Source organism: Mesoplodon densirostris, chromosome 13 (genome assembly GCF_025265405.1).
Source record: "Mesoplodon densirostris isolate mMesDen1 chromosome 13, mMesDen1 primary haplotype, whole genome shotgun sequence".
NCBI classification, from domain to species: Eukaryota; Metazoa; Chordata; class Mammalia; order Artiodactyla; family Ziphiidae; genus Mesoplodon; species Mesoplodon densirostris.
This window is the reverse complement of record NC_082673.1, coordinates 28,079,956-28,107,186: the sequence shown is the minus strand read 5'-3', so window position 1 is coordinate 28,107,186 and position 27,231 is coordinate 28,079,956. Positions and strand designations below refer to the sequence as shown.

Genomic DNA, 27,231 nt, shown 5'->3' with positions numbered 1-27,231 from the left:
GTTTTTTAATTGTTAGTAATTTGCTTACTCTACTCACTTTCTGAAACTACACTGTAGTCAGCTGCCTAAAATGATAAGCAAGGCTGGCAAAACAAAATCAGAAAAAATTCATTTAAAAAGCAAAATACTTGGCTGTTCACGCATTTACTGTCTATCTCATTAGGATACAAACTCCTTTAAGGCAGAATTGATCTCATTCTCTTGTATACCCAATGCCTGGGACAGTGCCCGGATCAATAAATGTTACTAACATAAAGTAAGAAAGAGACGTCACCTGTAGAAACACTCCCCCACAAACTTCAGTTTGTAAGGATGCTACTGAAGTGACCTGGGCATCACTAAAGAGCATAGTGTTAGGACTTGTGAATCTCATAAAAGTCATTGATTGATCACTGTATGGCAAACAGTTCTCTGAAGTAAAACTAAATGAACAGCATGTCTATATTTTGCTTGGAATCTAGGAAAAGAAGAAACAAAGAGCACAAATCTGCCAGGATTATAGTGAGAGAGAGAGAGAAAGAAAGAACGAAGATAGGAATGGTCCTAGCTACTGGGGCTTGAATTCTTTTCAGAGCCAGGACAGTCTTCATTAGTCTGGCTTCTGGCTTCCTTTGTTCTGAGCATGTGCACACCAAGTTACTCTCTGATCATTCATTCATTCAACAATTCTTAAGAGCTTATACTGGGCCAGCAACTGTGTTCAATACTAAGTACACAATGAGCAAGGCCATCCCTATCCTCAAGAAACTTACAGAAGGAAACATAATTATAATAAAGTTTTATAATACATCATTGTCACAGATTGCCAATTTAGTTTCCTGTATATCTTGGCTCAGGGTTGGGGGGGGCGTGGATCACACAACTAAGGTATGCTTACCCCCCATCTTTTGCTGTTTTTTTTCTTTTTTAATATATAATTTAAGATCTTGTACATTTGGTTAACTTCAGGCAGTTACCTAGAACTAGATAACAGGATTATAACTGAGAAATTGACAATTTTTAGAGATGAAAATTAAAGAACAGTCACTGAATCCATCAAGTTACTAGCATTCCTAGTAGGCCTTTCTTAGCAAGAAAGCAGCTTCCTTCCTTTTGACATCTTTTTAAAATTTCAGCACAACATATCTTATCCACAGAAAGGACACAGACCATTATTATTTATTATTTTTTATTACTAGTTATTAGTAGTTATTTAGTATTTACTATATGCCACGAACTATTTCATTTATTAAAACTTAAAAAATTAGTACCACAGCTTTTAAAAATTAAATGTTCAAACAACGAATAATCCACCAATGTTCAAACTATTTAGGCCTCAAATGGTAAATATTAATTGATTTCTGGTGGTTTGTAATTCTATCTACATATACTAATGCATTCTGTACCCTAATGCCATACCATGGTGTTGTTCATATCCTCCAAGAAACATCAGACCAAAAAAATGCTTTTAACTGAAACATACGTTTATTGAGTACCCTCTGTGTGCCTCCCTGCTGCTTACAGGGAGCCTTTAGCTGAGTGGAAAGAACCAACTGGCAGTCACAATGCAATGTGGGAAGTTCTGTAAGAGGACAGACCTGGGATGCCACAGGAGGGGTGACGGGGCCAGTCAGGTGTGATTCCCTGAGAGCGGGGACCTTGTCTGTGTTCCGAAAAACCAGAAGCTAGGGGGAGAACACCCTTGTCTGCTACAGTCAACAGGAGTTGTCTCTAATGAATTTCTTCCTGTGTGAATTTCACATCTACCTGTTGCTTTTTAAAGGACTATTAAAATTCTGAAGAGTGGCTCCCCACAGGTTAACCACTGGTTGTGCAGCTGCCCAGCCAAAGAAGCCCTGCCAGGACCATGAGGAAGGTTTCACGCCTGTGGTCTCTTGACTGGTGGGACTGAGAGTTAACCTTGGTAAGAATGGCTTCTTTATAAAACGGAGACTATTTTACTCAAGTTAAAATGGCTTGTTACAGAAGTATCTTTATGCTTTTTATAGTTTGTACCAAAGAAAAAGAAAAACCAGCAACAATTTATTTTAGCCATGGCGGTTTCTATGTTTTAATTAATTTAATCCCCCAAATCACCATGAAACATTCTCTTCATTTATCTTGAGACAGAAGAACGAGAATCATGATGCAGCATCAAATCTGGAAACACAGACAAACTATTTCCACTGATTAACCCAAAGTAGAGGGAAAATGAGAGGAAGAGAGAGGGAAAGAGAGGGAGAGAGAGAGAGAGAAGACCGGGATCATCACTGAGCAAATTAAAGTAAGAATTTTTTATGACTAAGGTTTTTTATGAGAAAGTTTTAGATGAAGTACAATCTAATCATTTCTTATTCTAAAAATAGGAATGGATAACCTCAGTTTTTTGAGAGATCATAAACAGTATCAAACTACCATTATGGGTGGTATAAACTTTGTACTTAGAAACCTCGGACTACTTTTATAATGTACCATCACATCAACCATATCTATTAATACAGATTCATAAAACTGAAGGCCTGAAGGAAAGACAATTTAATATATGTAAAAAGTGAGGTTACTTCTCCACCCACCCAAAAGTTGAAAAATACCATGTGTTAATCTTTCCTTATGCATTTTTTAAGTTGCTCTGATGAAAGTGAATCACTTTTATGAATTTAACAAATATGAGGAAGAAATGTAATGGGCTTATAATTTTTGCTAACAATATAGCACTACATAAACACAAGATATTATTACTAAACTAAATCTGAGCTTAATGAATAAGTGAAGACTTTCTTCCAATTAAGGATTTTTTAAATTTATTTTTCGTTAATAGAGTAAATACAGCATTATCCTAATATTAGCTTTAAAATAAAAATAATTTTTCAGAAGCCTTAAAAAGTGTTCCAAAATACGATTCTCTCTGATCGTCTCTTTAATCTTACTTTTAAACTTGATATCATCTATTCTTTGGGCAGGAGGTATACTTGAATAAGGATTAAATGTTCATTTTAAAAGGAAATGCTCTTTTCTACTTCACTCAGTTTTTAAATTAACATATAAACTAGTTTTTTTTTTGGTTGGTCTATTATTTATTCACCGTGTGAAAGACATTATTCCATGAACTAATCAAACAAAACTTTTACTATAAGTTCTAGCAAAGTACTAAGGAACACACAGTGCATAGGTAATTCAAATATGAAAGATAAGAATGTGCTATCCAATCAACCAAGCTCCTCACCCCAACCAAGAAAAAAAAGAAAAGCCAACCTGATTTGTCCTCTGTGTCATCAAAGTCAACATTGAAGGAATGGCCACTATTACTGATGATTTTAGCTGAGCTTGTGTCATACTTGATACTAAGAGGTCGGAGGGAAGAATCATATTGCACTTCTTTGGTTTTAATCTCAATTGGAGATTGTTGATTTCCATCAGCAATAGGGAAAAATTCACTCCAATGAATAGGACCTTTAACATATAGGACCAAAAGAAAAGGACTGAATAAGTTATTTCATTCAACAAATACTTGTTGAGTGCAATGCACTGTACTTGACATTGAAGAAAATACAAAGATTAATAAAATACGATCTTTACCTTCAGCACTTTGTTTTACAAGACCAACTGCTTTTATTATAGGTATGGAAACTTCCTGGTTTGCCTTAATTCATCTTCAGAATTAAACTCACCCTTGTAGACAAAAGAGCATGTAAGTTTTATAAAGTACTTCACAAATGCCTTCTACTGAACTAAAAACAAGAGTACAATTCATCATTGAAAACAATGAGATTCAGTCTCAGCTCCAAGAATGAGCTGTGATAGCTCCACAGGTCAGATTTATGGGCTGAAAGAACTAACGGAGCTGAGAAAGCTGTGTAGCAAAAAAGGGTGTAGTTCTTTAAAATGCTCTCCCCACTTCTATCACTCACTGTATCTTCACATGTCACCTAGTCCTCAGCTCAATTTCCTGTGAATGTGCAACAGGCAAACTAAGGAAATATGTAAAATTTTCACATATAAAATGACTGCACCATGTCAGGAAATGTAATATTGTTGGTTTTCTGTAGTAGAGTCAGGCAACAATTTATTTCTCTCTTTCTGTATTTCGGAAGGTCCTTCCAGGGTTGTTTTGCCAATATTAGATTTGAATTCCAATACAAGGTACAATTGTCATCCCGGTCCTCATTCACAAAGTCAAAACCGCATCAAGTTCCCTAATCGAACACATGTTTGATAAATTGAGGTGAAGCAATAAACTGACAATTCCCTTGTCTACTCTCACTTCTCTGGGAGACTCATTCAAGTTCTGCCTCTCAAAATCAACAGCAAGGTTGCAGCTTCAAGTAAGCTCCAAGCCAATCTACGGACTTTGCAGGTTAGAGGTTCTTATTTCCTCCTCTACTCTGCCTGCAATTTACACCGCCTCCACCAGGTCTGTAGAGTATGGCTGCTGATTAAGTTTTTCCCTACTTCACTAACCAACTAACTTGATTTCTCGAAAAGTCAAGTACTAACTAAAATGACACAGCATGACAATGAATTAAGCATTTGTTACTAACAACAACAAATATTTTTTAAAGATAAGGTTTAGAATGAAATTTCAAGAAATGCAAATATATCACAATTATCAACAGCTTCAATCTCTAAATCTAATGCTCCTTATTACTCTTCTTCTTTGCAAAAGAGAAAGCATAAATTATTTCCTTTACAGGTACAAAAAAGTCATAGCATGAATACATAACCACACACATAACTTAGAAATTGTTCTCTTATGAATCATACATTTTGGACTTGAAAGCAACTTGAACATCAAAAGTCCTTCGTTACATCTTATTACAGAAAAGGCATTGCATTTCCTTATTTACTAAGTACTTTCATTTACCTTTCTAACACTCTCTTTGTATACAATCTCGTCCTTCTTTCATGTGAAAAAAATGTTCTATTTCACTGCCCACAAGTATGAGTTAACCTAATGAGAATCGGATTTCAAGTATGCAACACATATGTCATAGTATATTAACTTTTTTCCAATCAGGAAAGAGCATCTTTCTCCTCTTAATTCCTTTGTGCTCCTATTTCCAGTCCTTTATAACCAGAACTATTTTTAAAAGCAGAGGCAAGCCAAAATAAAATAAAAATGATAGCACTTTGCGTTACTCAATATTATCTATTAACCGTGATGGTAGGTTCATTTCCCTTGCCTTTTATGTGCAACGTTAAACCCATTTAAATAGTTATAGAGATATACGGAAGTTCTTCCATTGATTCAGGAACTTTCTGAATATCCATAGAGATAGGTAGTTTTCAGTGATTGTCACATTTCCTAAACTAAACTAATAAAATTGTCAAAGGTTTGTGGAAGAAGTTGTAAGCTGTTTGTGAAGGTGGTAACCACTTCCAATGCCTCACTTCTTGATGTTCCATTTTATCACTGCTACTATTCCCAGCTAAAGTTTCCTTTTGTCTGCTCATTCACTGCTCTTGCCAGTCTAAACTGGCAAGCAACAAAACTTGCCCAGTCAGGATACAGCACATTTCCAATAGGATTTTGCCAAAGTTGATCTACTTAAAGGTGTGGTCCTCAGAAAGCTATTGAATCTAAAAGCAGGGAATGGTCCTACAATTCTTAGCCGAAATACAAAATCACTCCTTGTTAATGGCTTTTCTAAGAAGAATTTTTTTTTTATGTTTTCAAATTTTCATTTTTTTCTTCTGTTTTCTCCAATTTTATTGAGATATAATTGACATACAGCACTATGTAAGTTTAAGGTGTACAGCATAATGATGTGACTTACATACCCCATGATATGATTACCACAATAAGTTTAGTGAACATCAATCATCTCATATAGATACAAAATTAAAGAAATAGAAAAAATATTTTTTCCTTGGGATGAGAACTCTTAGGATTTACTCTCTTGACAACTTTTATATATAACATACAGCCGTGTTTATTATATGTAGCATGTTGTGCATTAAATCCCTAGTACTTATTTATTTTATAACTGGAAGTGTGTACCTTTTGACCACTTTCATCCAATTCCCCCTTCCCACCCACTCTGGTAATCATAAACCTGATCTCTTCTTCTCTAGGTTCGTTTGTTTGTTTCTGAAGCATAATTTACCTATGTTAGTACCTACTGCACAACATAGTGATTCAATATTTTTATACACTTCAAAATGATCACCATGATAAGTCTACTTACCGTCTGTCACCATACAAAGACATTACATAACTTTTTACTTTAGGCAAAAAGTTTACATAACTTTATTCCCCACACTGTACATTTCATCCTCGTGATTCATTTATTTTGTGACTGGAAGTTTGTACCTCTTAATCTCCCTCACATATTTCTAAGATGGATTTTTAAAATTTCAGATGCACTTCATTGGAGCCAATATTTTAGAACATATTAAAGAGTAATCAATACTCAATGATTGAAAATACGCTTCTCCTTCCTAATCATAGTGAGGGCACTGTTAACACCCAGTGACTATTAAATAACAATAACAGAAATTATTCCAGCAGAGAGGGAAATTAAAAGAAATTTGTTTTGAAGGTTTTTTCCCCAAACATAAATTGAAAATTAGCAAAATGTAAGATTATAATTGTAGTCTCAAAGAGAAATCCACCTAAATTATACCTTTCATTATTAAAACTCTAACTTTCACCTGCTGCCATTTTTTAACTGGCAAGTTAGTCATAGCCTCAAAAAGGCTACAATTAGAAATGAAACTTTTCTGTTTCTTTGTGGAAGTAAGCTTTCTTTTTTTTTTTTTTTTTTTTCTTTTTGCGGTATGCAGGCCTCTCACTGTTGTGGCCTCTCCCGTTGCGGAGCACAGGCTCCGGACGCGCAGGCTCAGCGGCCATGGCTCACGGGCCCAGCCGCTCCGCGGCATATGGGATCCTCCCAGACCGGGGCACGAATCCGTATCCCCTGCATCGGCAGGCGGACTCTCAACCACTGCGCCACCAGGGAGGCCCGGAAGTAAGCTTTCTATAAAATTAACTATACAGTACTGCTGAATAATATGCATGTTCATCCAAGAAAGTATTATTATTATTACTATCATTATTCTCAGACTTAATTTTGACAGTGATTCACTGTAAGGCTTTCGTGGTGTCACTTTGCAAACATTTCAAGTAATGGTTGTTTGAAAATCATCAGTTCAGTTTAATATAAAAACAAGAAAAATGGTTTACTTTTGATAACTTAGGATATACAAGAAGAAAAGTATACATCTTATTATTCCTGTTGGTTCCATCAATAAACACATTTTTACCAACGTGTTACAATGTCAATGATCCTTTGCTAATTCCTCAGTCTCTGAAAGGATGTGTAGGAGAAGGAGAAAGCATGCAGACGTAGCTTAAAATATAACTTCATTTCTAAGAAAGAACCTAAAATCTTGCTAAAACCAGCAGTACCACTCAACCAACTGCAAGTTGCTGTGGGAGTATTTTTTAGTTAACAGCTATTAAGGAAGTTGAGGTACATTTGTTGACAAGAAGGCAGCGTACATCTTCAATGTTGCAATTCAAGTCATTAAAATTTCTTAAGTATATTTTCAAATATTTTCCATGATTTGTTTCCCCGTAGAGATAATGAGCTTAGAAGACTGAAAGCAAACTTGTCCTCAATTCATTGAAATATGTCCTCAGGTTTCTAAACTCGGTGCCTTTGATTGATAAGTAGTTACTACTAGAGAAAGTTTTTGGCTTTTCAAATGAAAGCGAGGGGACATATCTGAAGATTTCGGGGTCTGGGGTATCGTGACAGGGCTAACGCACGCCAACTCACCCCCACTATCAACAGCCTCCGAGACGCTTTCCCTGTCCACGCAGGACTAAGCCTTCCCTCCGCTTCCTGCGTTTGGCTCCGGGGAGCGCTGCTCATTCAAAAGACAAACCGAAAAGTTTCTCGCTAAGTGTCGATTGGCAGAGTGAGGTCGGTGGACCCCGGGAAGCGAGCGGTCCCCCTCGGCCGCCCCCGGCTCAGAGCCCCCTCCCTCACCCCTCCCATCCGCGGAAGGCGCTCACCATTGTGCTCGCCGTATCCCCAGCTGAACCTCGCCATGGTCCCTCGGGGTGGCAGGCAGAAGAAGTAGTGGCGGGGCAGCTAGCAGAAGGAGGGAGCGGGCCGGGCGAGCGAGCTTGCGTGGGGCTGGCGGGGGCCCAGCTTAGGGCGGGGGCCGCGGGGGACCGGGAGAGACCTTGAACCCCGGGGCCAGGGCGCTCTCTTCCTCGTCCGCCAGGGGGCAGTGGCGGGCAGAGAAGGCGCCCTCGAGGGAGGGCGAAGGGGCTGGGGGTAGGGGGGTGGGCGCTCGGATCCCGGCTGAGTCCTGCGGTGCGAGTCCTCTCACTGTTTGAACTCGGGAAAGAGATAGTGCTTGATAGGAAGGCGGGGAGATGGAGAGGGAGGAGGGAAAGAAAGAGAGAAGGGCTTCAGAGGGGCTTTCTTGCCTTCTGAGAAGCGGTCCTCCTAGAGAGGCAAGTGTTGCCCAGCGGGCCCTCCAGGGAATCAATGAGCCACCCAGGCCGGGAGCCGCCCGGCTGGAGAAGTGAGGAACCGGCTGGAGAAGTGAGGAGGGCGGGGATGGACGTGGTGGCGGTGACTGCAAAGACAATACAGCGCAATAATGACAATGATAAGAGCCACAAAAAGAATTCTGCTGCTATTTATTAAGGACTTACCACAGGCCAGGGTCTTAGCCAAGACGTTTACCCGCATTTTCCCATTAGATCCTCACAACAGTTTTTTGAGGAAGACACTATAATAGTTAGTTTCCAATAGTTAGGAAACAAGGGAATGAGGCTTAAAAACTAAGTAACCGGCCCCAGATCAACGCAGCTACTTGGAGCCTAGAGGTCCCTCTTAAAGAGGAGCCGATCCCCACCCGCCCATTCTTGCTGCCCCCTTCCCCTAACGCTCACCCTCTGTGGGCCTGTGGCTTGGGGAGTGAGGGACCCAAGCCTGGTTATTGATACTCGGCCCTGAAATTCTGTTGCCCTTTTGACCCTGCAGGGATGCTTGGTAGGCTTGCTGCCCTAGACGGACGACGGAACTGACTGCAGAGCCTTGAATTTCTGTCCTCCTGTGGGTGTTCTGGGTTCCCAATGAAAAATAAACTGTGTGACCTGCTGGGTTTATAATTACTGTTCCAGCCGTGTAAGGGTTTGAGTTAGGTCTATGTGAACTTTCAAATTGAATTGTGCAGTGTTACTTAGAGACAAACTAATGCAAAGAGGTCTTAATTGGCATGAGCCTCCATAAAAGACTTAAGAGTGGCATTAAAATATCTTTCATTTTCTCTTGCCATCACATCGCAGCTGCATAATGTGGCAATTGCAAGTCCCAGGAAGTCCCTCTTTGGGTAACCACTGCATTGTTCAGGGACCACTAAGTAAGGATCAATTTGAACTATTCTTCTTTAGACCTGACCTAAATAGCCCACAGTGAGCCTGTAGCTCCTTCTGCTTATATAGATCTTAATGAGGTTAGAATGAAACAGAAGAAATGCTGCACTTCATATAGCATTAAACACAATAAACTTTATGCTTCTCTTGCACTTAGGAGAAGGCCTAGGCTACCACATTCCACATTCTGTGGCACAACTGGGTTCATTTATGCCAAGAATATAATAGGAACCAAACTTTTAAGAGTAATGTCTGATCTATATTCATTTTCACCACAGAAGACAATATGCATATATATATTTATATACACACACATATATGGGTGTATATAAAATATATAAATACAATACATGTAAGATACATAAGACATATATAAGTATCTTAAATTTATTTAAGAATGTTATCTTGAAAAGTTAAGTCTGGGTTACTTAGCTAAGCACCCTTATTCTCCACTAAGTCTATAGATATAGTTGGGGATACATGTATGCACTGTATGAATGCAGTGAAAGAGATCGCAAAAGCTCAGAATTCCATGAGCCATTTTCTCACGGTGCCCTTGTCTCAGATCAACTGTTTCATATTTTATAAACCCAAGGAACCTCTCTGTAAGGAGCTTAGTATACCCATTTTCAGTAAGTCAGATGATTAGCACATCAAGGTGAATAATGCTCTAAGTAAATGTCAGTTCCTGATGCTTAAGAATAGTTCTTGAATGAATGAATAAATGAATGAATGGACCAAAACTGTTAAAGAAGTTCCAATTAGTGGGCTTCAAATCCTTCCCAAATTGTTACTTTTACTACTTGGGTACACAATTTCCTCTGGCTTGAATGTATTGTGTAGTCTATCCAATTTTCCAAAAGAGCAACCTAACTATTGGAAACAATCAAATAACCATTTATAGAAACTGGTTAGATAATCTGTAGAGCATCCACACAATGGGCTACTATCAAGATTTGAAAAGAACGAAGATCTCCATGAACAGAGATGGGGTGAGTTCTGGGACAGATTTGGTGGAAAAAAAGAGGAAAAAAAAGCAAAGGTGCAAAAGAGTGTATATAATATGCTACATTTTTTTGTAATTTTAAAAAAAGAGATATAAGAATTTGTATACATACTTGCAGATTTTCTCCAAAAAAAGTATGGAGTTTAAACCACAAGTTAACAAAAATGGTTCCTTATAGAGGATGGTTGGGGATGGGGTCTATAGGGATGAAAGTGAGATTTCTCAGTATATCTTTTTAATTTTCTAATTATAAATGTTTTATATTTTCAAAAAAATTAAAGAGGATTAAAAAAACACTAAAATTTAGTTTAGACAGAAACAAATGAACTTAACTGTATATTAATGTGATAATATAACCACACAGAAAAAAAAATGCTTTGAATAGAGTACTCTGGCTATATATCCTTAATAGAGTATATTACATATTAAGAAGAACTGCAAAACAATCTTGAACTTTACTGCTAGATTTAATTTTGGTAGTAATATCACTGTTGTTATTGTGAAACCATTTTTGTGTATACTTCTTATATTAAGAAAGAACAATGAGTAAATATATTGATGACCTCTGGAAACAATGATTTTCACTCTGGTTTATACAAATATGAAATGGCAAAAGCTAAGATGAACACTGTCGTACTAGATTTGAATATTCTGTTCACTGAAAAATGCTAAAAGCAGTAACACCCCAATGCCAGTGAACCAAAAAAACAAACTTTATGGCTCCTCACTTATGGACTTCTTATAAGGCTCTATACCTAATTTTATATTTGTAGTTTTGTATACCTCTTTTAAAATAATAAGACAATTCCAAAACTATATTAGCTTCAGGCTCCACAAATCTGCATCTACCTCTTGCTATGGGACACCTGGCCCCCGGATTTTGATTTCTGAACTCCTTTACCCTTTACAAGGAATCAGAGCCCCTTGGAGAAGTGGCTGGTTTCAGAAATGGAACAAGGAAAGATCAAGGTGAGGGCCTAGAACATATTTTTTATGCTAGACAGCTAGAAAGTGATCAAAAACTAATGAGTCAAGAGAATGAGACACAAGCCACAGAATGGGAGAAAACGCTTTCAAAAGACACATATAATAAAGGGCTGTTATCCAAGATATACAAAATACTATTAGACCTTAACAAGAAGAAAATAACTTGATTTTTTAAAATGTGCCAAAGAGCTTAACAGGCATCTCACCAAAGAAGATATACAGATGGCAAATAAGCATACAAAAGATGTTCCACATCATATGTCATCAGGGCAATGCAGATTAAAATGAGATACCACCTATTCAGAATTGGTGAAAATCAAGAACACTGACAACACCAAATGCTGGCAACAATCTAGAGCAATAAGAACTCTCATTTACTGTGGTAGGGATGCAAAATGGTAAGAAGACAGTTTGGCAATTTCTTACAAAACTAAGCATACGATCCAGCTATCACACTACTTGGGATTTACCCAAATGAGTGGAAAACTTTGTCCACACAAAAACCTGCACGTGGATTTTTTTTTTTTTTTTTTTGGTGGTATGCGGGCCTCTCACTGTTGTGGCCTCTCCCATTGAGGAGCACAGGCTCCGGACGCGCAGACTCAGCGGCCATGGCTCACGGGCCCAGCCGCTCCACGGCATGTGGGATCTTCCCGGACTGGGGCACGAACCCGCGTCCCCTGCATCAGCAGGCGGACTCTCAACCACTGCACCACCAGGGAAGCCCCACATGGATGTTTATTGCAGCTTGATTTATAATTGCCAAAACTTGGAAGTAACCAAGATGTCTCCTTCAGTAGGTGGATAATTAAATTGTGGTACACCCAGACAACAGGATATTATTATTATTAAAAAGAAATGAGCTATCATCATGAAAAGACGTGGAGGTAACTTAACTGCATATTCCTAAGTGAAAGAAGCCGATCTGAAATGGCTACATACTGTATGATTCCAACTATATGACATTCTGAAAATGACAAAACTATGGAGACAGTAAAAAGATCAATGGTTGCTGAAGGGGTGTTGAGATGAACAGGCAGAGCACAGAGGATTTTTCAGGGCAGTGAAACTATTCTGTATGATACTATTACAATGAATACATGTTATTATAAATTTGTTCAAATCCACCGAATGTAAAACACCAAGAATGGACCCTAATGTAAACTATGGACGTTGGGTGATTATGATGTGTCAAGGTAGGTTCATCACTGGTAGCAAAGGTACCCTCTGGTGGGAGAATGTTGATAATGGTTGAGGCTATGCATGTGCGCTGGTAGGGGGTATTTGGAAACTCTCTGTACCTTCCTCTCAATTTTGCTGTGAACCTAAAACTGCCACCCAAAAATAAATTATAAAAAAAAAAAGACCCATAAAATAAACCCATAAAAAAACTAATGGGGTCATGTAAAACACATACACACACACACACCTCCCACAGGAGCTAGCTTACAGGAAGTCCCACTGCCAGATTTGGGACAATTTGGCCACCAGAAAGAATAATGATGATAATATATTAATCCTCTCCCTCAAATATCTATGAGTCCATAGTGGTACAGAATGAGAGAGAGAGTGAGAGAGAGTGAACTTCTTTATGAGAGAATACAGATGAAATGATAGAATTTTAAACAACCATTTTTGCAAGGCCAGTATTTCAGGCAAGAATCAGTAATGAGTGCTCAAACTTCTGGGTGAAAAGTTTGGTTATTGGTGAATAAAATATTCACACAGTCTAGGATTAAGAGACAAAAGATACATAACAACAAAACATAATGTGTGACCCTCAATTAGATCCTAGATTGGGGGAAAAGCTGTAATAGATGCTTTGGGGACAATTGGAGAAATATAAGCATGGACAGCATGTGGTATTATTGAAATGATGTTAATTTTCATAGGTGCGATGATGGTACTGAGAATACTTTAGGAGATGAATGTTAAAGCTATAAAGCCGAAGTACCTTGATGTCTGCAACTGATTCTCAGATGTCTCAGTCAATAACTTGTGACACTAGTTGAGGCATGTTTGGGTGCTCATGATGCCATTCTTAGAACTTTTCTGTGGGTTTTAGTTTTTTCAAAAGAATTTGGGGGGTCAAATCAATGAACCCTCAAATCAATGAACCTATTAACTTGCTAAGTAAACTTTTATAACTTTGTGTGGACTTTCTCCTTAACAAGGAGCCTCTGACTCTGGGATCACAGCCATCAAGTGTAAACAAGTAAAGTGAGATTAACACTGGCCAGAGAACCCAGGATATGGTCATCAACTCCACTTAACTCTTGAACCAGTTAGATCCAGTACAAGCTTCCTTCGCAGAAAAACATGCTTAGGTCACCTCTCCTCAGTGAATCAGATACTGTATGTATGAGAGGCACTTGTAAATTACAACTCTAGCCATACAAATATTCAATTAAGTATAGTAGCATATTAAAGAAATATCAAGGTATGAATTAAAATTCTTTTGTTAGGGGACATACACAGATTCTTCCTCAGAAATACACTTTTTTTTCCCCCAGGGATTCTTTTTACAAATTCTACATGTGAAATGAAGTGGCTGTTTTCATCTGACTTTTACCCAACAGGAAACTGACATGAGCAAGTTTTCTCATTCCTCAGTTACCTAGAGAGGCAAGCCTCACTGTCAGGAACACAGCCCCAGTCTGCAGAGTCCCAAGTCCGAGGTGCTCTCACTTTGTACCCATTTCCTTCATTCATCAAGTCCTGTGATTTGCACAGCTATGACTGATTAACCACAAGACTTGTCATTTGATTAGAAATGCACAAGGCAAGCTCTCCAGATTACACTGAGGCCCAAAGGGGCTAAAGGTCTTGCTCAAGGGACAGAGATTTCACGCTAGGATGAGAATTCTCATACCAGAACTGGAAAGGTGACTACAAGGAATCACCTCTTAAGTCACTTCTCAAATTATAACTTTCAGAAACTAGAGTAAAACATTTTGTCCCATATTGTCAGACAAGAGCACATTGCTAAAACCCTGCCTGCTATATTTTTGTTCTTTCGTTTAATCTCACACTGTTTTCTACAGTAACAGAAATGTATCCATACCCTATTTTATAGTACTTTGTGTCTTATTTGAACATATTATAAGAGTAGATAAAGTGTGAAAAAGGAGAGAGCTAAGATTACTTAAAAGAAAATGAAGCTGTATAAACATCAGAACAGTGTTGAAAAGTCCAGATAATTCATGCCAAAATAATAATTCAAGATAATTAACTAAAAGAATTTAGTTAATTGTTCCTTGGTTTGGAATGAACAAGACAATGTCACTCTACTCCTGCCAACTCTCTGAAATATAATGACAGAGAGAAATTAGGGTGCTGACAGACATTCTGTCATCAGCTCTTCTAAAGTTTATTTATCCTTTTCTGTCCTCTAGGAAAGGATGGCCTATTCTATCAAGAACGATTCTCATATCCCCATCTCAGCACCAAGGAAGGCTTGATACATCCTCACTCCAATAAGTTCCCTACCTGGATCCCACCATTTCACCACTGAAAGCTTGATTCACTAGCCTTGGACACCTAGCAAAACCTCCCACTCCCACCAAACACATACCATTATATCCTTTATCAACCTACGTTACCAACTCCACTCCTTCCTTGTCACTGCCGTCAGCATACTAATGTGTTCTAGAATTTTCTCTATTTAGGAAGAAAGTTTCTTGCAGAACATACATACAGCTCCCATTTGCTACCCATTTGTCCTCTCTGGTGTTCCTTGAGTTTTTCCCTCCTATACTCAACTATATTAGTAAGGTTTCTCCAGAGACACAGGATCACACACTGCGCACGCACTTGTGTGTGTGTGTGTGTGTGTGTGTTATAAAGATATTTATTATAAGGAACTGGCTCGCACAATTATGGAAGCTGACAAGTCCCAAAATCTGCAGGATGAGCCAACAAGCTGGGGACCCTGGAGTGTCAATGGTGCAGATCCAGCCTGAAGGCCAACAGGCTTGAGACCCAGAAAGAGCCAATGTTTCAGTTCCAGTCCGAGGGCCATAAAAAGCTAATGTCACAGTTCATAGGAAGTCGGGCAGGAGGAATTCTGTCTTACTTGGGAAAGGGTCAGGCTTTTTGTTTTATTCGGGTCTTCAGTTGAAGGATGAGACCCACACACATTAAGGACAATCTGCTTCACTCAGTCTACTGATTTCAATGCCAATTTTATTCAAAAACACCCTTGCAGAAACACCCAGGATAACGTTTGACCAAATATCCTGGCACCCTGTGGCCCAGTCGAGTTGAGACATGAAATTAACCATCACACAAACCTTTAAATTTGGGGGGGTTGGGGCTTTCCACTAAGATCTCTCCTCTCTCTACACTCTCTTCCTAGGTACTTCTATCACTTTCTAGGATGTAATCTACATAGTTCAGCTATCTCTTCCAGCATTATCCAAGTTTTACATATTCAATGATTTACACTAAAAAAAAAAAAAAAGTAGGAATGCCCTGGTGGCGCACTGGTTAAGAATCTGCCTGCCAATGCAGGGGACATGGGTTCGAGCCCTGGTCCAAGAAGATCCCACATGCCGCAGAGCAACTAAGTCCATGTGCCACAACTACTGAGCCTGCGCTCTAGAGCCCCGGAGACACAACTACTTAAGCCTGCGCACCTAGAGCCCATGCTCCACAAAGAAGAGAAGCCACCGTGATGAGAAGCCCACACGCAGCAACGAAGACCCAACACGGCGAAAAATTAATTAATTAATTATTTTTTTTCTTAAGAAGTAAAAAGAAAAGTGAAATTTGGTTAAATGATGTATCTTATTTAACCCGATACATCCAAAATATTGTTTCAACATGAATTAATAGAAAAAAATGAATGAGTGTGCCAATTATCAATTTATAATTAAATTGATTAATATTGAATTAAATATCATTATGAAATTCAGCATTAATTACTGCTCTGTGATAAAGGAGCTTCAAGAATTTCTTTGCAGCAAGCACAATGTTAATTTTTTTTCAGTAGAGGGACATTGCAGGAGGGGAGACTGGTTTCCTGGTTCTGGTGTGCTACATTTTTTGTTTTCTTCTTGCTCCTCTTGGGCTGCTGGCAGGAACACATGTGGGTGGACTTGCAGGGGCACCCTGGTCCAGCCTCACACCCAGAGTGTGCAGTCCCTTGGCAAGCTCACAGCCTCAGCCCCAGCCCAGTGACCGTCTCACTGCACTTCCTGAAGCAGGCACCACATACCCCAGCTCTCATGCCACCCTGCTGGCAAGCAGATGCCCCTGCTCCCTGTGCACACCAGCCCACCAGCCTCAGGCAGCCTGCACCGTGACAGTGTCTGCCATGGTGCTCTTGACCCAGACCTGTGCATCCTAGGCTGTGCATCACCCTGCCAGAGAGTTGGTGCCCCGTGCTTGGAGTCCCTTTGCAACCTGCATGCCAGACTTATCCCACTGTACCCTGGAGGGGTGTTTTCTGCTTGCCTGGCAACCCTGGACCAGCTCCTATCTGGGCCACCCTTTAAACTCCTCTGCCATCTGGTGGGTTGCAACCACACTTCTCCAGAGATATGAATCCTAACCTTGGAAAAGAGGCCAACTACCAAGTTTGTCCTTCCTTCAGAACTCTCCCTTAGCCTAAGGGTATTCCTTAGCATTCTCCTTTACATCTTATTCCCTGGTAGAGTTAACAATTCTTTACAGTAAACTTTTCTTGTACAGGTTATTGTGTTATTTCTGTCTCTTGGTTGGCCTTAACTGACACAATATATCTTTCACATTCTTTTTTTCTTACTAAGTGTTCTAAATCTGGTTTGTATTTTACTGTTACAGAACATCTCAATTCTGGCCAGCCCCTTACAAGTGACTGATGGCCGTATGTGGTCAATGGCTACTACACTGGGGAGCACAGTTCTAGATCTCCCGAACTGATTCAACTTCTGCAACTTCAGGTGACCAGAATGGAATTATTTATTCCTCTCCCCATCCCAATCTCCTTCTCAAAAATTTTCCTATCTCATTAAATGGCACCACCACACACTTGGTTGCACAAGTCAGAAGCTTAATACTCATACTTCCTGCTTGTCTCTTTCTCCCCTCACCTCTAAATTTTGTTGATTTTGACTCCTAAACAATCAGTTAATATGACAAAACCAGAAAAGAAAGAAAACTATACTTTAAGCATTAAATCCAAATCCAAAAGATGTATAATTTTATAAAAGTTCTTATGCCATTCCTTCCGAATCAAAATTTCAGTTTCTTAAAAAGTATCAACATTCCATATTAATTAGGATGCAGTGAAATAGACATGTTCATACTCTGTTGGTAGAAATGTAAAATATATGATATTTCTGGAAACAAGTTGGTAACTTAAATCAAGTATTTTAAGTATTTGTAATCTTAGATCTTATTCCTAGTCATCCTTTCCAAGAAAATATTAGGAGATTGTTCAAAGGTTTATGTAGAGGGATGTTCATCACAGTGTATTTATAACAGAAGAAATCAAGAAACAACGGAAATGCTAATGATAAGAAGAGAGTTGAAATAACATCGAACATCAAAAAGATGTAACTTTAGGAAGATATTAAACATATTTTAAATATACTTAGTATATATGTTTACATTTATAGATTATACACTTTTATCTAAAGAAAAATTCCAATTTTTAATAAACAACAGAGTATATTTGCTTAGAAAAAAAGGTTGCCAAGAAATATATCTTAAAAAATCTAAGTGGTGGAATTTATTCATTGTTCAAAAATATTTTTCGGGTTCCCTCTATGTGCCAGACACAACGACGAGTAGCCCCTGCTCACCACAACTAGAGAAAGCCCACGTGCAGCAACAAAGACCCAACACAGCCAAAAATAAATAAATTTTTAGAAAAATAAATTTAAAAATAAAAATACAGTGGAAGCGATAGTGTGTAACTTCTGAGTCTAGAGCATAAAAGACACTGCAGTTTCTCCCTTGATTTCTTGGATCATTCAGTCTGGGGGTAGCCAGCTTCCACAGCTGAGGATACTCAAATAGCCCTGTGAAGAGATTCTCCTGGAGAGGATTTGGGGTATCCTGGCCATAGCCAGCACCAACCTGCAACCACGTGAGTTTCTTTGCAAGAAAACCCTCCAGCCCCAGGCAAGCCTTCAGATAACTGCAGCCTCGGTCAACATTTAACTGAATCTCATGAAAGACCCTGAGCCAGAACCATCAAGCCAAGCCACTCACAAATTCCATACCCACTGAAATCATGAGAAAATAAATGATGAGTGTTATTTGGAGCAAATAAATTTGGGGGTGATTTGTTATGCATTATAGAACCAATATAGCAGCAAACAAAACCAGATAAAAATGCTCTGCTTTTATGGAGCCTACATTCTGGCAGGAGGAGACAGATAATAAGCAAAGTAAATACATATATGGGATGCTATATGGTGATAAATGGGATAGCGGAGAAGGAGGGCAGGGATGTAGGAGGACTTGGAATTTTACAGAGGTAGTCGTGGAAGCCCCCCACTGAAAAAAAAGTGGCATTTGAGAGACGACCTGAAAGAGGTAAGGGAGGAGCTTTGCAGCTATTTAGGGGGAGAGTGCTCCAGAAGAAGCGTAGAGAAGCAAGAGCACGACTGGCATGATTACAGAAAAGTAAGAAAGCAGTGGGGGCGGTGGCAAGGGTTGTCAAATAGGGCTTTGCAGGCCGTTGTAAGTACTTTGGCTTTATTCTGAGTGATGTGGGAAACACTGGAGGTTTTGAGCTGAGGAATGACATGATCTGATTAACATCTTAGCAGGAGTCCTCCGGCTGCTGGGTTGAGTAGAGATTAAAGCAGGGGAACAAGTTAGGAAGCTATTACAGTAAATAAAAATGAAAGAAAGATGGTGATGAGTTAGATCAAAATGCAATAATTGTTAGTTGTTCACATACTTCTTTATACTTTTCTGAATTTTCCAAATTTCTACAATGACTCTTCATGACTTTTCTAATCCAAAAGGAAAACAATGTTCATGAAATACCTTACAGGCCTCAGTATTTTCTGTTGTATTTATCATAATATAGATGCCCATGTAATTCTTAGTAGGATTTCAATACAACGGAGTTGTTGTAAAACATCACAAAAAAAGAGAGTCAAAAACTGTCGACTTTAGTCTGTATAGACTCTGAACATAGTATCAACTGAAAAACAACTCAAAATCATTTTTGAGCTTTAGACAACTTGAATGTTTACATTATCAGCTAAACTTGATAATTACAAAGCACAGCAGCCTTTCATTTTGCTTTAAACACTGCTGAAATTTGGAGTGTCAAATGGTAATTTAATAGCTCACTGCCTCCTTTGCAGTTACCAATTTTCTGAGTTTTAAACATGCACCTGCTAAATATTTCCCAATTCCTATAATTTTTAACCACTACTTGCATTTTAACCTAGCATCACAAAAAATGTAAAAGGACTTCATGTACTCTTTGAATATTTTTATTGCCTTTGTGATACGGATTTGACCGTCCTTCACCTTCAGATATTTCATGTGTAAGCTGTCCTTTATGACTGTAATTAGTTCAGGTTCAGGATTTCTAGGCGTTTGGCCAGGAGATTACTCTGGATAAAATCTGCTTAATTAAATTAAAAACATATTTGCCAAGCATCTATCACTTCCAAGAAACAGTACTACATGAAGATAAAAAGAAGTGTTCTTGTAGGTATTTTTTAGTCATGCTAAAGATGATAGAGCTTTAAAGTCATTTTTAGTGTATTGGCTACAATCTCTTCCTGCTTTTTATACTTCAAGGAATTTTATTTCATTCAGCAAATGTTTATGCCACACCTCTCACGCACTGGAAATACGGACTCCTGGATGGAAATAAAAAGGTGAGTAATGGACCCGGCCCCTGAAAAGTGCACGGACTAGTTAAGAGACTAGTAATATGATATTTGAATTTAAATTATAGAAAATAAATAATAAAAATATAAAGCCTGTGATCTACCTCCTACAGCTTTATAATAACCTGAGGAAGTGAGTCATTTTTCCTACACTGCAAAGGGTTAATCATTTCTTTTCATTTACTGGTTCTTATTTTCCAGATATTTCCAGGAATTTGACCTAGACAGAAAGGTTGAAGGTCCTGTCTGCTCTGCTCTGCTCTACTTTATTATATAGAATATGTTATAGATGTTTATTCTTAGTCTGAAAATAAATGCTTCTGTCACTGAAGGGCTAAAGGAAGAAAAGAATATCCATTTCTATAATCAATCATGAAAATTTTCATGATAATTGGCTTCTCACAAGAAATGCAGATTTCCCTGAAGGGTAGCTTTACTATTTATTTGGCCCACAAAGAAACTATACAGAAAGGCAGAATGTATATCATTTTTACTGACTGTTCTTCACGAATTGGATACTCAAAGGAGCCATAGCAGGGACACCAGCATCCCAGGTTCTCCATCTCTTCATTACCCCTCATCATCATTTATTTCCTGGGCCATTGCCCCCCTGCATAAAACCACCCTTTCTTCCAAACTATTTTCATGCTGCCAACTGAATTGGTTCCATACACAAAGTCATAAAACTCGTGTGTGTGTGTATGTGTGTGTGTGTGTGTGTGTGTGTGTGTGTGTTGGGTGACACAGAGGGAAAGGGACTCCTTCATTCCTCATGGAATAAAATCCCAAACTCTCTTATTTGCTTGTCTTCCTTTTTTCTCTTCCTTCCTCCTTCCTTCTTTCATAATTCAGTTTAAAAGACATTAGGTCTTAGTAAAGGAGGGAAGGTGGCAGCAGGCTAGGGGAAGTCACAGCCTGAGCAGGGTGAGGAAGCCATATCTTCAGATGGTAGCAGCCAGAGCAAATTTTGCAAGTCCATTAGGAGTTAGGAGGGAACCTGCATAGGGTGGAGGTGGGGGGAATGGCAACAGTGATGGAAGATTTGTTACAAGCAGGAAGATGAATCAAATGAGTATATATATTTAGAATAATAAGAGTCCGGTATCTCATTGATGGAGAAAGAAATTACAAATATGGAAAGGTAGAAAACTAAAATAAATCCTATGGTATTCAACTGGAACTGGAATAATTGAAATTGGAAATATTGGCATGAACTCATGGTTTGCACATACAGAAATACATACAGTTGGTGAGGTGTGTGTATATAGGTAGGAAGCTAGACAGACAAATGGTATAAACATACATGCATATATTGCCTAGCTCTCCTCACTGAGAAGACATGGAAGCATCAACATCCAAGATTTTGGTTTCTAAATATTAATCTCCTCTAAAAGGAACCAGGGCTCTATGGAGATTTGACTGATTCTAGGACTAGAAAAGTGTGGGTCCTAGATTAACCTGGAATGCTTTGTTGTGCAAGAAAGTACGGAGGTAGTCAAGGAATGGTGGGGACAAGTAAAAAGGATATACATGAAGGAGCACTCACTGGTCAAATATGGGGCAACGTGAACATCAAAATAAATTATGAAAATAATATCCATTGAATAATATCCACTGAATAAAATAGCATCTCATGAGCCCATACTTAAATAAATAAATAAATAAAGGAGAAAGTTGTTACTTACAATGGAATGTCAAATGATGACTGTAGAAGGAATAATGGAAATAAAAAAAGTTATGATTTCACAGTCATCATAGTAATAATTAATTCATCCAAGAAACATCAATGTGTACCAAAACCAGCATATAAAATTTTGATGAGGAATTGGATACTTACATAATTCCAAATATCTCCTCACAAAATACTTATTGATTAAAATGAGGAAAAGAGTAACTTTATAGTGAAGAAAGCTGGTGGATATCATCTTAATTAAGTGATCAGAAGTTACATCCTCTATAATGGGACAAGTCAAAATCATGTACCACCTTATAGGATGCAATGAGAAGATCACAGTATCACTTCTGTGCTATTTCTCCCCCACCAAAAAAAAAAAGTATGTATTCTGAATTTTATGATAAAGAAACAACAACAACAACAAAAAAAACAATTAAGAACATTCTACCTGGGGGAGTTTCCTGGCAGTCCAGTGGTTAGGACTCCACACTCTCACTGCAGAGGACCTGGCTTTGATCCCTGGTTTGGGAACTAGGATCCTGCGAGCCATACAGTGCAGCCAAAAAAAAAAAAAAATTATGTCGAATAACTGGACTATTATTGCCAAAAGTGTCAAGGCAAGAGAACCAAGGCAAGATTGAGGTGCTGTTCCAGATAAGAGTTGACTAAAGAAACATGATAACTACCTGGCAAGGCTATCATTCAGATTTAATGGGGAGAGAAAGAGTTTTACTGACAAGCAAAAGCTAAAAGAGTTCAGCACCACTGAAATAGCTTTACAAGAAAAGTTAAAGGGACTTCTCTGAGCAGAAAAGAAAAAAGCCACAACTAGAAGTATGAAAATTATGAGAGGAAAAATCTAATTGATAAAGGCAAATATACAGTAAAGGTAGTAGATCAACCACTTATAAAGATAGTAGGTAGATTAAAAGACAAAAGTAGAAAATCATGTTATATCCCAATAAGTATTTAAGGGATACACAAAATGAAAGATGTAAAATATTATATCAAAAATGTTAAATGTGGTGGTGGCGAGAGTAAAAATGCAGGATTGTTAAAATGAGTTGGAACTTAACAGATCATCAACTTAAAAATAATCATGTAAATACATATGATGATACATATGTATAAATATGTTATATATATATATATATATATATATATATATATATATATATAGCCACATATAAACCTCATGATAACCAGAAACCAAAACTCTATGATAGATACACACACACACAAAAGAGAAAGGAATCCAAACAACACTAAAGACAGTCAACAAATCACAAGGAAAGAGAAAAAAAAAAGGAACAAAAAAACTATAAAAACAAACAGTAAACAATTAACAAAATGGCAACAAGTACATGCCTATCAATAATTACTTTAAATGGAAATGGACTAAATTCTCCAATCAAAGAACACAGAGCGGCTGAATGGATACAAAAATAAGAGCAATATATATGCTGTCTACAAGAGACTCACTTCAGATCTAAAGACACACACAGACTGGAAGTGAGAGAGAGAAAATATATTCCATGCAAATGGAAACAAAAAGAAAGCTGGGGTAGCAATACTTGTAACAGATAAAACAAACCTTAAAACAAAGACTGTAGCAAGAGACAAAGAAGGACATCATATAATGATAAAGGGATCAATCCCAACAAGAAGATTTAACAATTGTAAATACATAAGCACCCAACATAGGAGCACCTAAATACATAAAGCAAATATCAACAAACATAAAGGGAGAAACTAATGATAAGAAAGAGAAATTAAGAAAAAATTCCATTTACCACTGTATCAAAAAGAATACCTATAGTTCATTGTCAGTGTATAGAAATGCAATAGATTTCTGCATATTAATTTTGAATCCTGCAACTTTACTGAATTCATTGATGAGTTCTAATAGTGCGGTGGCATATTTAGGATTTTCTATATATAATATGTCATCTGAGAACAGTGACAGTTTTACTTCCTCTTTTTTCCAATTTGGATGCATTTTATTTCTTTTTCTTATCTGATTGTTGTGGCTGGGATTTCCAATATTATGTTGAATAAATGTGGAGAGAGTGGGCATCCTTGTCTTTCTCCTGATCTCAGAGGAAATGCTTTCAGCTTTTCACCATTGAGTATGATGTTAGCTTTAGGCTTGTCACATATGGCCTTTATTATGTTGAGGTAGGGTCTCTCTATACCCACTTTGTTGAGAGTTTTTATCATAAATCAATGTCAAATTTCGTCAAAAGCTTTTTCTTTATCTACTAAAATGATATTTTTATTTTTCAATTTGTTAATGTGGTGTATCACATTGATTTGTGAATATTGACCCATCCTGCATCCTTGGGATAAGTCTCACTTGATCATGGTATATGATCCTTTTACTATATTGTTGAATTCGGTTTGCTCATATTTTGTTGAGGACTTTTGCACCTTTGTTCATCAGTGATAGTGACCTATTAATTTTTTTTTTTTTTTTTTTTTTTTTTTTTTTTTTTTTTTTTTTTTGCGGTATGCGGGCCTCTCACTGTTGTGGCCTCCCCCGTTGCGGAGCACAGGCTCCGGACGCGCAGGCTCCGGACGCGCAGGCTCAGCGGCCATGGCTCACGGGCCCAGCCGCTCCGCGGCATATGGGATCCTCCCAGACCGGGGCACGAACCCGTATCCCCTGCATCGGCAGGCGGACTCTCAACCACTTGCGCCACCAGGGAGGCCCTATTAATTTTTTTGGTAGTGTCTTTGTCTGGTTTTGGTATCAGGGAGATGCTGGCCTCATAAAATGAGTTCAGAAACACTCTTTCCTCTGCATTTTTGGAAATAGTTTAAGGATAGGCATTAACTCTTGTTTAAATGTTTGGTAGTACTCACCTGTGAAGCCATCTGCTCCTGAACTTTTGTCTGTATGGGAGGTTTCTTTTTTTTTAATTACTGATTCAATTTCATTATTGGTAATTCTTCTATTTCTTCCTGATTCAGTCTTAGGATATTGTACTCTTCTAGGAATTTATTTCTTCTAGGTTGTTCATTTTATTGGCATTTAATTGTTCATAGTAATTCTTTATGATCCTTTTTATTTCTGTGGTGTTGATTGTAACTTCTCCTTTTTCATTTCTGATTTATTTGGGACCTCTCTTTTTTTCTTTATCAGGTTAGTTTATCAATTCTGATTATCTTTTTAAAGAACAAACTCTTAGTTTTATGGATTTTTTAATGTTGTTTCTTCAGTCTCTATTTCATTATTTTTACTGATTCTTATTATTTGTTTTCTTCTACTAACTTTGAGATTTTTTGCTTGTTTGTTTCCTGAGGTAGGCTTGTATTGTTATACACTTCTCTCTTAAAATTGCTTTTGCTGTGTCCCACAGAAATTGGATCATATGTGTTTTTGCTTTCGTCTCCAGGTATTTTTTGATTTCCTCTTGATTTCTTCAGTGACCCACTGGTTGTTTAGTAGCTTATTGTTTAGCCTCCACGTGTTTTTGTTTTTTGTATTTTTTTTTCTTGTGGTTGATTTCTAGTCTCATAGTGTTGTAGCCAGAAAAGATGCTTGATATCATCCTTAAATTTATTTGTGGCCTAGCATGTGATCTATCCTGGAGAATATTCTATGTGCACCTGAAAAAAATGTGTTTTCTGCTGCTTTGGGATGGAATATTCTATAGTCTATTAAGTCCGTCTGGTCTGATGTATCATTTAGGGTCAGTGTTCCCTTATTGATTTTCTTATTGATATAAGTGGTGTGTTAAAATCCCCTACTGCTATTTTGTTATTGTTAGTTTCTCCCTTTTGGAGAGAATGTGGAGAAAGGGAAAACTTTTTGGACAGTTTCTAGGTATGTAAATTGGTGCAGCTACAATAAAAAACAATACGGAGCTTCCTCAAAAAATTTAAAATAGAACTACCATATAATCCAGACATTGCAATTCTGAGTATTTTTCCAAAGAAAACAAAAACAGTAATTCAAAAAGATATATGTACCCCAATGTTCACAGCAGCACTATTTACAATAGCCAAGATGTAGAAGTAACCTAAGTATCCATCAATAGATGAATGGATAAAGAAGATGTGGCGCATACACACACACACACACACACACACACACACACACACAATGGAATATCACTTTTTTTTCATAAAAAAATGAAATTTTTCCATTTGTGACAACATGGATGGACCTAGAGGGTATTATAGTGCGTGAAATAAGTCAGACAGAGAAAGACAGACACCATATGATTTCACTTATATGTAGAATCTAAAAAAATAAAACAAATGAACAAACATAACAAAACAGAAACAGAGTTGTAGAGAAAAAACAAGTGGTTGCCAGAGGGGGCTGTGGGGGGATGAGTAAAATAGATGAGGGAGAATTAAGACATACAAATAAATGAGCCATGAGCATGATATGTACAGCATGAAGAATATAGTCAATAATAATGTAGTATCTTTGTATGGTGACAGGTGGTAATTAGACTTATTGTGGTGATCATTTCTGTAATGTATAGAAATATCAAATCACTAAGTTGTGCACCAAGAAATAAATAGTGTTGTAGGTCAACTATACTTCAGTAAACAAACCAACTTATAGAAAAAGAGACCAGATGTGTGGTTACCAGAGGCAAGGTGGGGGAAGGGGGAATTGGATGAATGTGATGAAAAGGTACGCACTTCCAGTTATAAAATAAACAAGTACTAGGGATGTCATGTACAACTAGATTAATATAATTAACACTGCTGTACATTATATATGAGTATTTTTTTTTGTTTTTTGTTTTGTTTTGGTTTTTTGCGGTATGCAGGCCTCTCACTGTTGTGGCCTCTCCCGTTGCAGAGCACAGGCTCCGGACGCGCAGGCTCAGTGGCCATGGCTCACGGGCCCAGCGGCTCCGCAGCATGTGGGATCTTCCCGGACTGGGGCATGAACCCGTGTCCCCTGCATCGGCAGGCGGACTCTCAACCACTGCGCCACCAGGGAAGCCCCTATGAGCATCGTTAAGGGAGTAAATCCTGAGTTCTCATCACGGAAAAAAACTTTTTTTTTCATTTTCTTTTATTTTATATACATTGACTACATGAGATGATGGATGTTCATTAAACTTATTGTGGTAATCATTTCATAATGTATGTAACATCACTTTGCTGTACCTCAAACTTACACAGCAATATAATGTCATATATCTGGATAAACTGAAAGAAAAAAAAGGTATGATAACTAAATGTAACACTTTATCCTGAATAGGATCCTTTTACTATAAAAGACATTACAGGGATAATTGACAGTTTGAATGGTGACTGTGAAGAAGAAGGAATCAGTGTTCATGTCCTGACTTTTGATGGCTGTATT

The 27,231-nt window shown here is 37.9% G+C and overlaps 1 protein-coding gene across 1 annotated transcript in view; it reads right to left on the bottom strand.

The window, feature by feature from the left end:
• Positions 1-8,036, bottom strand: part of CA13 (carbonic anhydrase 13) — a 32,270-nt gene extending 24,234 nt beyond the window's left edge. The window contains exons 1-2 of the mRNA XM_060116085.1: positions 8,000-8,036; positions 3,232-3,429 (exon numbers count right to left, since the gene is read on the bottom strand). Of these exons, the coding sequence (XP_059972068.1) occupies positions 3,232-3,429; positions 8,000-8,036 (235 nt within the window). The remainder of the gene's footprint in view (positions 1-3,231; positions 3,430-7,999) is intronic.
• Between the last annotated feature and the right edge of the window lie 19,195 nt (positions 8,037-27,231).